General features: G+C 37.6%; 1 protein-coding gene across 2 annotated transcripts; it reads right to left on the reverse strand.

Moving 5' to 3' along the window:
* Positions 1-6,437: 6,437 nt before the first annotated feature.
* On the reverse strand, positions 6,438-9,927 carry mnx2b (motor neuron and pancreas homeobox 2b). Of its 2 annotated transcripts, none has more exons than XM_038283194.1 (3): positions 9,196-9,927; positions 8,172-8,329; positions 6,438-7,446 (listed from the first exon to the last, which is right to left on the reverse strand). In XM_038283194.1, the coding sequence occupies exons 1-3, from the start codon at positions 9,626-9,628 to the stop codon at positions 7,012-7,014; spliced, it is 1,026 nt and encodes a 341-aa protein (XP_038139122.1). In that variant the 5' UTR covers positions 9,629-9,927; the 3' UTR covers positions 6,438-7,011. The 2 variants fall into 2 exon arrangements, with proteins under 2 accessions (XP_038139122.1, XP_038139121.1); XM_038283193.1 differs by having other exon boundaries at positions 8,172-8,332; positions 9,196-9,925.
* Positions 9,928-11,372: the final 1,445 nt, after the last annotated feature.

The following is an 11,372-nucleotide window of genomic DNA, read 5'->3' on the forward strand; positions in this document are numbered from 1 at the left end:
TGAAGGTTCCACATCACCAATCATTCCTGTTTGTTTTTGCATATTTTAGTTATCGCAATATATCATCAATCCTATGGCTCTTTTGTCTATTTTGTCTTTTTACATATTTAAAACTTTGAAATTTAACTCCAGCCGAATCTTAACTCATAATTCCTCCAATGATAGGCCAAAAGGATAAAGTAGCCAGACTAATTGCTATTTTCTCCTCTTCTTGACGAATGTGAAATATTTCTGCAAATCATCGCGCGCTGAAGGTTACACTGACACCCAGATTGGCACCATTCTCATTATAATAGCTGGAACACCTGTAAGGCATATTTCCAGCAACAATAAATGACGCCCGAAAATATATCCTCGTTGACGCCTCTTCAATAAACTTCACTTGGATGCTAAAAAATAAATAAATAAATGAATAATAAAAAAAATGCAAAATTTTTCTACTTTAGAACAGCGTTTTAAGTCGGACAGATGTGGATTTATTGTGCGCCGCTGTAGGTGTCCATTAGTTAAGTGACAGGGCCCTGAGAAAGCAGCAGCAATGCGTGTGATTACGGTAAAAGATCGCACAATCTGTTCATATTTACGTAATGAGCTCGACGTTTTGCTGATTGATTAAACCGCGGGGGTGTAAATATGTTAAGGGGCCCCTTGATTTATAATCCAACAAAGCAAAAAGACGCCAATTTATTTGTGTAACCGTGAAAATGGGGGTTTCTGGTAAGCGCTCTGACATCTCAGAGGTGACTTGAGTGATTAGACCGTGAAACGCTTTTATGGCAAGACGCACACTCACTATGCATTATTGGTTCAAAAATGAAAGAAGTGATGGAGCCGTCAGCACTTTGGTCAGGAGGCTGTGGAGAAATCTGACAGCATTATCAGCACGCGGGGATTTTTTAATCAACATGACGGCTGGATTTGGATTAAATTAGAGGACGCAGGGAATCGATGACCTCCATACATCGCTCTGGAGCCTTATCAATTAGCTGGGATATTTGTTCTGTGTCAAAGGGGCCCTTTGTCAAACTGATGACAAGGAGCTAAATGAGGTCATATTCATTTGCATGATTTTTCATCAGCCAAATAAAAAACAAAAAACAAACTGTGCTTCCCATTGTAGTCTGCAAGGAGTTCAAACATCCTTCAAGACAAAATTTAAAGCTGAGAGATTTTCTGATGCTGAATGTTGGGGAAAATGTTACACTAAATTACCTGGAATATCACAGCTTAGAATATTCTGCATTCTTTCCCTTAATTCGTTTGGTTTGTAAACCAGTTTTGAAGCAGAAATAAATCCACTTTTCCCACATTAAACGGATTTATGCCAGACAGAATAAAAAAAAATTGGATTTTTGAGGGGGTTTTTTGGGGACAAGCTTTTTTTTTGTTTGTTTGTTTTTTAGAATTAGACAATAATATTGTTAGTTGGTATCAAAATTATTACATTTTCTTTAATAATGTTAAAGGTTTGCACACATAATCACATAATTTGGTGCTGGTTACACCTTTCTCTCAGTGCAGAGATGTAATATTTGGAGAAAAAATGTTTTAGTATTTTGGAATAAGCATATAGCTAATGGAAACAGACAAGCACATTTTTAAGATGAATTGCTTTATAAGTAGCCAGTGGCGGACTTAGAGATTTTTGGGTCCCAGGTGAAGTTCAGCCAGGGGTGGGGGGTGGGGGGGGGCTACTCCAAGTCGGCCACTGTATAATTTAATTTCTACTTCATTTATTTGTTTATTGTATTTTTGGTGGCAATTAATTGTATGCTCATTTATTTATCGAGCATTTATTATATATGGCATAATCAGTCCTCCATGAGTGCGTCAGAGTCTGAGATCAGTGTTCATAATGCAATACTGTGAACCAGTGAGCATAGAAGCTGTAGTCCCTCTCCTGGCCTCCACAGCTGAATAATTAGATGCTGAGATCCTACAGCGCTCAATAACATCATGCATGTTGGTTTGGAGGGAGCTGTCATTCAATGGGCATGCACCTTGGTGCTCAATACAAAATAGGTGATGTGTCTAAATCAGCAACTCTGCAGCTCTTTATAGGAGGCGTGGCTTTTAGCTCCCTCAAGGAGGGAATGAAGGTGAACTTTCCCTCTATCTCCTCTCTTTGAGGAAAACATGCATATTTGTTATGTGGAAAAATGATAGAGGAAAATAAAATCGTTTTATCAAAAGATTGATGTAAATTGAACAAGAAAGCATACAAAAAAGTTATATATATATATATATTTTTAAAGGGAAATAAAAGATAAAAAAACAAAACATTTTACTCAAGATCATCAAGCTTTGGAGTTAATTAGCAAAAACCTTTATCTGAAATTTTTTGATCATCTAATGAATAAAAGTATTTAAACTCAGAAAAGCTCACAAACTGATTTTAACTTTTTGAATCTTAAATGGTCAGATCCTAAAAACACATTTGATTATTCTATCCGAGATTGCCAAACATTTGATTAACTTTCATCAGAGCATCTATACAATACTTTCTATAGAGAAAAAAGTTCATCTTTGGGGCTTAAATATAAAGTTGCCTCATCCTGGACATTTTCTGGACTCCTTATCTTTTTTTTTTTCCTAAAAAAAAAAGCAGTAATAATGTATGCAAAACTTTATCTTTGTTTAATTACTTTAGTTTATCATTTTACATATTACAGTTATTGTTCAGAAAAATAAAACAATAAACATATGAAAGAACTGATTAATTAATTAGGCTACTTATTTCTTTACACCTTAAGCAATGTTGAGAATCAGTACAAAAATATGACACCAGCAGATATGTTAAATTCTCTCAGTGTATAAAACAACATTTATTGTGTCTGAATGTATAACTTTACTGATTGTTGCCATGTGATGATCTAAAAAAACCTTTTAACTTTCTGCATTAAGAGTAAATAGTTTGATTTTGATTGAATTAAGGGACATATATTGTTTTGCAGGATTGATGTAAATCCAGCTAGAAGCTCCCAGAGAGGATTTATTGTTTACCATCACAAACAAAGCTTCTAGCTCAGGTAAAGTTCATCTCTCTGTTCCTCATGATGGCTGTGATGCTCAGTAGAGCACCTCACGTCATACTGGGTTAATAGATAAATAAGCTGTATTTGATTTTCCCTGGTCTGAGTCAGTCATCTGAGTCCTATTTTTCTTCTTTGGATTAATCCATTTCTTTTTGTTTCCGTGCGCAATGACGCACCGAGTTCCATCTCTGTGGATGGCATTGCGGCTGCTCTGGAATCAGCCTCCCCGTTGCAGTGTTGTTTTCTTCTTCTTGTTAATATTTCCCATGTATTGGACGAGGCAGGCCAACATCTATGGTCTGAACAGTTGTTCTGGCCATTAAAGACAAACCCGAAGCTGCGCAATCGCGGTGCCGCGTGTGCGCATAGACCATTTCCCCCCCTCTGTCTTTATTGTCAGGTTGTGGTAGAGCTGATAACGATTATATAAAATACGTTAAAACTCATCTAATTACTTTTTAAATAAAAATGTTAAAAATTGAATTAATAATGGGACCTAATACATCTTTTTAAACAGACACGTTCATCTTTTGTGAGATCTGGGGCCATTTAGAAAATATGCGGCGATTAACCCAATATTTGGATATGTTTTCCCTCACTTTTCATCACTGCCTTCATAGCTCTGCTTCATCTCTCTCTTTTCTGATCTCTCCCTCTGCTTCACACTGGTTTAGGGCCCAGGTGGTTGCCTGTAGGGTAAGTCCATTGTCTTAATACCTATTCATTACAAAAATAGTACTTTAGGGCCTCTATTGGTGACGGTTGCTGTGGATATTTATCATAATAGTCCATCCATCCATCCATCCATCGATCCATCGATCGATCGATCCATCCATCCATCCATCCATCCATCCATCCATCCATCCATCCATCCATCCATCCATCCATCCATCCATCCATCCATCCATCCATCCATCCATCCAATAGTCATGTAACCCAATTTAATTCTCCATTTATTAAATGGAAAACAAAGGATTCCATTCCATAATAATTTATAATTCAAGCCAAAAGCCTGGTAGGTGCAGAATGGACCCAAATGCATCCATGCTGGAAAACGAGATAAAAGGAAACTTGCCAGTGAGACACGTGAGCTGATTTTAAATAATCAGATGAGATTGGATAAAATTTGGTAAAGCAATAGCTTCAGGGTGTAGACATTTAAGTTATTGTGGTGTTATATATTTTTTCCTTCCTCTAATAAATCTAAATCATAACTAATGAAACAGGTGTGTCTGTTCCCATTTTAGAGGCATCTATCTACAAATTTCTCTGAATGCTTGTATACATTCTCCTGCTTTTATCCAGCGTCACCCGCACTGTAAAAAAAAAAAAAAAAAAAAAAAGATTATCACATTTTATTAGATTTTATTCTATTGGTGACTTTCTCTGCCTGTCAATGAAAAAGAGTAAACGAACTGGACAAGATAAAACATTATCCCAGTTTCTTTAGGAACTTTCTGCCACTTAGCTGTTTTTTTTTTAATCTTTTATTTTTTCTTGCAGTACCAGGTATGATCTCATTCCACAGTCTACCGGTATATGGTTTTGATCCAGTGAGGGGATGGAACTTTTACACCAATATGCTGTATAATCACACTGGTGCCCAATAAAACATTCAGCCATATTTGAACCCACAAAATGTGCTGCTGCTGTTTATAGAAATGGCCCTGAGTGACCGCTCACCAGCAGGCTTTTATTGCTGGACTTCACGTTCATTAGCTTAATTATTTGGCTATCAGAGAACACTATAATTAACAATCCTATAATAAATTTTAGCTCCACACCCACAGGAAGCAGTGAGTGTATCAAATAAGATCCATTTTGCTTTAAATATGTTGGAGGTTTAGATTCACTAAATAAGCTTATTTCTGGAAAAGGTTTTTTTTCTATGTTTGTTTGTTTATATTGATCTTTGATAAGCAAAGTTTGGGAATTTAATTATCTTATGCCTTAAAGTAGTTCATTATCAGTTTTGAACTGGTAATCAGTGTAATTTCAGGAGCTTTAAGGATTTAAGGGCATTAAATAAAAAAAAGAAATCGGATTAAGAGACATCATAAATAAACATGCAGATGTTATCTTTAAAAGACAGACCTAGTTTTAATCTGACAAACCAGGCTAATCAGAATGTTTAAATGCTTTTATTTTAGATCATTTTAAGAACTGCATATATTACTGATAACAACTATTAACAATGATTTTATTATATTACAATTATTAATCAACATGCTTTATATCATATCACATAGTCCTAACAACCTCATGTTTAAAAGTAACATTTGCATCATACAGCTGGAACTATTGATAACAAACAGTGTGGTAAACCAGATGCCCATACCATGACACCACCACAAGGCTGATCTGTTGACACAAGGCAGAAAGGATCTATTCTAAACTCTGACCGTATACCGTTAGAATGGTGCAGCTGCAAATCCAGACTCATTGTGCCTGGCAATATTTTTCCTGATGTGATGTTAATGCAGGAATGCTACTATAAATATTTCTGCTTCTAATGTCCTTCTGCTTTAAGGGTTGGCCTTTTGGGTTCAGATACATTGGCTGTTATGTGTTTAGCTGTTGCCTTTCAACAATTTTAAGTCAGTTTACTCTTTTTCTTCTCAAACCTCCATCATCAACAAGGATGTGACCATCTCCCATTGGATGCTTCATCTCTTTTAGAAGGGTTTCAGTTTCTGAAATATTCAGACCATCCTGTCAGACGCTAACAAACATACAATCTTCAAACCTCGGTAGAACTTCAACAACATTGTTCAATTACCTCCATGTGATTGACTGACTGGCACTTTGTGATAACAAAACATTTACAGGGTGTACTGAGCAAAGAGGACGATGGGGGAAGCTACTGGCTGTAAGACATCGACTTTGCTGCAATAGGATTGTTGCTTCTCCTAATTTAAAAAGCAGATCATTAGACCACAGCGTCTGTGTCACTTTGACTATCCACTGCATCATTTCGTAGTTCTGAGTTTCCATTTTTAACACAACAGACGTTTTCTTTTTTATTATTTTTATCATTTGTTTATGATTTATTTTATTTTTGAAATCAGAATTTCTTTTCAAACACCCCTTTACCTGTTATTGTTTTAACAAGTTTCAAATACTGGTAACAGCTTTTTAGTTCATGAGAACATCAATTTAAAATCCTCATTTGACCACTATAAAAAACTTTAATCCAAGCAGTCAAAACTCTCCTCTTTGCTAGCTGTAAATAACATTTAAAGATTTTGGCTTTAAGTTGTTGATGAGCACATATGATGTTATATTCTCTGTTAATTTGTTGCTGTGGAATATCATAACTTTTTTTTTGTCTCAAACCAACTACCGATGTACTGTTAAATGAATGACCTCATTTTAGTCATGTGTTACTTTCACTTTTTTTTATTTTACAGTTTTATCACAGACAAGTTTGACATAAATACACTTCTAATTAATCTCTGCAGTCATTCAAATAAATTAAGACCATTCACTTGCATGGAAACAACAACAATGGTGTTCATAACAGTGATGACAGAACAACAGCGATATTTACGAAAAACGAAATGCAACACAGATGATGTTCATGTCGCCGCACCATGCATCATTCAAGAGGTTTAATCCTCAGGCTCTCCTTTTATAGAAAGTGTGTTTGCAGGGTGGAGCTCCAGGTAGAACCAACAGGGTGTTGCCAAACAAGTGAAAGATGGTAGCAAATATGTCTGCATGCTTCAAGGTTTACAGTATGTAAAGTGATTCTATTCAGATAGTTTGAAAACTATGAATTAGTTCATGTCCAGAGCGTGCTGTTTGAATGATTAGTGTTTCCAGAAACAGATTTTTTTTTTTATGTAAATGAAAAGAGACACATTTTCAGGTTTAGAAATTGTCTTTTCAAGTAAACACAAACAGATGCTTTATGGGCATGTTTTTTTTTCTGTTCAAATCTCTTTGTAACATTCAGGGCGTTCTTAGGGTCTCCTCACAGTCCTGCCCCAATTTTCCTGTCTCCACCTCCTCCTACCTGCATCCCCTCCAGCTCATCATCAGAGAATGGGCTGTGGGAGTCGTACCCGAGCTTGCTGCTATGCTGGAAGAAGTCTGTGGACCGTGATATTCCAACTTTGTTGCTCAGGGTGATACGATACCCATGCTGGCTTCCCTCCTCTTCTTCTTCTTCTTCTTCCTCTTCATCTACTTCATCGTCTTCCTCCGCGTCCTCTCCATCTTCCAGTCCGTACTCTATCCGACTGCTGTCCACATTTAGACCTCGTCTGGTCTCATCTGATTTGTCACTTGCCCCTTTTCCTCCACTTCTTAGTCGCTCAGCCTCCCCCTGATTGGAGGCAGATGCCTGCTCCTTTGCTTTCCTGCTGCGCTTCCACTTCATCCTCCGGTTCTGAAACCAGATCTTGACCTGCCAGGGAATGAACAATATGTAGATATTTCAAGTACAGCTGAAAATGAGATCTTATATATTTATATTTTAATCACATTTGTTGTTATTATACTAGTAGTTTGATTTAAAAGGTTCATAAATATGTCAAGAATTTCAGGAAGAAAAATTGTTAGAAATTTCCCCCAAGATGAATAAACACCATTGGAAAAACAAAAAAACAAAGACACAGACTAATCAAAGAATTGAAAGCAATTTATCAAAAAGCAAAACAAATTTTTATACTTTATCTTAGATCCATTAGATTCATTTAATTTTACTAAATTTAAATCAAAAAAGAAAAATGTAAATAAGAGGCAGATTTTTATATCTCTAGAGTCGGAAAAGGCTGACAATGCAAGGTTAAAGCACTGAGGTATGAATCTCATGCCTATTTTAAGACCCTACAGTATTTAAATGACAGCATTAGTAGAAAATCAAAATATAGATTCAACAGCTTCTGACATATTATTGACAGGTTCTAAACTCATTTATTTTTACAATTGTTCCTTTTCTAGAATTTGTTTAGTTATTGGATGAATTGTGTTAGGAAACATTTTAGAGATTTAGCCACAAAGTCCAGAGATTAATATAAAATTAAATGATATATGCAAATTTTAATCCACTTCTGCAAGTTTTCCCCTGAGTCATGATTCTGATGGAAATGTCAGTGAGATCAGTATTCAAAGGTGGTGATGCCGTCTCACCTGAGTCTCAGTCAGCATCAGGGAGGTGGCCACCTCAAAACGCTTGGGTCTGGACAGGTATTTGTTTAGTTTGAACTGGTTTTCCAGTTCCAGGAGCTGCTGGCTGGTAAAGGCCGTACGAGGCCTGCGACATTTCCCCAATAGGCCGGACTGAGGGCCTGCTGAAAGAGGAAGAGCATCAGTTCAGTATCAATCAAATACTTCCACTTATTACTTGGTATTGGCGTTGACAGCTGCAATTAACTCTGATAAAAGACTTATTGAAAAAAATGTGACAAAACGAATTTAAGATTTAACATATTTGGTCAGACAGAGCCACCTGCTTTTAATTATAAAACACCAAGGACACTGGAAGTTCACTGTGATGCTGTGGGTGGGAACAGGGACACATATGCCAGCACTCTGGGGCCATCATTAACTATAATAGCTTCACTGCAGTTTATTGTTGACGGGGGGTGGGGGGTGGGGGGGGTGGGGGGGGGGGGGGGGGGGGGGGGGGGGGGGGCGCACCAGAAGCCGGGCGCGGGGGCCATAAAAACGCAGGCATGCCATTAACTTAATGAAAATTCAATGAAGGCTTTTGGGGTTTTATTGATGAACTACAGTACGTTTTAGGTGTTTGTTTATAGTTACTTCGTCGCACAAAGACAATTTTCATCTTGTTGTCGTTTATAGAGAAATAAATGAGACAAATTTAAAAATATGACACAAGGATAAGCAGTAAAAAGCAGACGCGCTGGACTGCGAGGGACGATTTAGGGCTTTCAAATACAGAGCGCTACTTCATGTACAAAAAAAGATTGATTATAACAACGAATATATCAAGATAAACGCATTTAAGTATTACTATTTGAATTATGATGCGCGTTTGCAACTTTGGATAGAGAAAAAAGAAGGAAATCAAAAGCAAAGTATATAAACTCATTAACACTTTTTTCCCCCAGTGAAACCTTTTTCTTTATTTGTTCATGTCCCTCATTGAAAATCTGTTGGTTTTCAATTAATCTGTGTTGGTCATATTTACAGGTGTAATCTGGCATCCGGGGCATCATAATCCCGGCTCTAATCCAGTGTTCCAGGGGTAGAGATCCGGCCATGGCAGCCGCCTTCAGGTGCTCCGGGTAGCTGTGCGTCAGCTGCGTAAAACCGGTGTATGCGAAGGCTGCATGCTGCCCTCCCAGAGCGCTCAGTGGGTACATCGGTGGGGGATACATCCCGTGAAAGGCGCCCTGAGTCAGAGAAGCCAGGCCTGGGTGCGGGAGATTAAGGCCGTTCGGTTTGGGCATTATTCCGGTCTGGAGGTGCGCTCCCCGCGGGGATGGGGTGTCTGCGCGCCGGCAGGACACCGGGCTGCCCGCCGGGCTGTCGCTGCTCAGACCCGGGGAGAGATCACGGCTGCAGCGGTTGGTATCATCGGCGAGGAGGGCGTCGATCCTGAAGTTTTTAGACTTTTCCATGATAACAGCCTAAACTCTGAACCTTTGAAGAAAAACGCTGAGAAGGTGCGCACCTGTACGACTGCGAAGCTTCTTGACTTTACAAAGTATTTTCATAGAGTTGGAGGAAAAGACTGAAAAATGGTGCAACTAATCACTTATTAACAAACGATCAGTAGTTCAAGGCAATATTATTTTTTGGCACTTGCTTCCTGTCATCCTTTCTCCTCAGGCGTTCTTCCACATCTCGCCCTGCACCATTAAACCTACAAAGGTATGCGTCTCTTCCCTCACCACCCCTCTCCAACTGACTGCGCTGCGATTGGCTGGAAGCGAAGCTGCTCCTACGGGCCTCTAATCAGCTAATTACTCGCTCGTTTCTCCCCCCCCAGAAAACATTCAGAGTGAGGTAATGTTCAACCCTTGTCCCGCCTGCAAACACCTCCAACTGTATTGAAACCTTGGGTGTTACATTAGAAGATTGGGCCCCCTTATGTTCAGTCTTTATCTAAGTGCAACTGTAGAGCCACTCACCCACAGGAACTTTCACACACACACAAAAACAAACCCCCTGCAGAAATCACCTTCATCATCACATTTAGTTAAACTGCTTTCTAACTACTTAGAAAACAATCTGTCCATCATTTGAACACCTCATCTCATCTCATATGAAGGGCATACCATTTCCATTAAAGTTTACGATCTGGAATTGCACACAAATCGTATAAAACTGTAATGAATTGGGGGCTAGAAGTTAATTGTCCTCCAACCCCCCGCCTAATGTGGACTAATGCAATTTTGAGACAGAAAAAGTCAAGGGGCATCAGTAAAAGAGGAGTCCCACACCATCGTTAATGTCTTCAGATATGTTTCTTAATTGAGTGTCACAAAAAGATGCTCATCAAACCTTATGCACTTTTTCACCAAGGCAAATTTTTTGTACAAAATTATATTATTATAACAATATTATTTTTGCATTATTATTAATTTGCATGTGTTATTTGAAAAATAAAAACAAAACATTGACGATATAGCCTAATAATTCATTGTTTTACTATAGGCCTATGCATAGGACATTGGGCTTGAGCATAGAAAGGGGACGATTCATTTACATGTGCAGTAATTCAAGGCAGGCAGGGGATGGATGGCTGTTTGTTTGTAGCTCTGCATCTTTGAAATGAAATAGGGAGAAGTGATGTTTATGCAGCCCTACCAAAAATGACAGAAGATTAGATTCATACAACAAACCAAATGACTTTTGGTTTTCCAGTCAATACGAACATCATGCAGACAATCATATTCAAATGCTTTGTACATATTATCACAGGCAACATCTTTCAAAGGTAAGTGGGGATACCAAAAGCTAAGTGGGATACATAATACATGCCTTATTAATGCTGTGACCCAATTATCTGTGTATAATTATTATTAAATGACTATAATACATTGCTTTGAGATGCAGGTATTGATTTTTTGTGTATACACACACACACACACACACACACACCCACACACACACACACATATATATATATATATATATATATATATATATATATATATATATATATATATATATATATATATATATATATATATATATATATATATATATATATATATATATATATATATATATATATATATATATATATATGCATAATAGACGTCTCAGAGTTGTGATCTACCCCTAACTAACAACCATGTATAAATCTAAGAGGCAGAGACTAAAGCCTAAGCCACAAATCTACTGGCTAAAATTGGT

Source organism: Cyprinodon tularosa, unplaced genomic scaffold, assembly GCF_016077235.1.
Source record: "Cyprinodon tularosa strain WSP-4 unplaced genomic scaffold, ASM1607723v1 ctg191, whole genome shotgun sequence".
Lineage (NCBI taxonomy): Eukaryota > Metazoa > Chordata > Actinopteri > Cyprinodontiformes > Cyprinodontidae > Cyprinodon > Cyprinodon tularosa.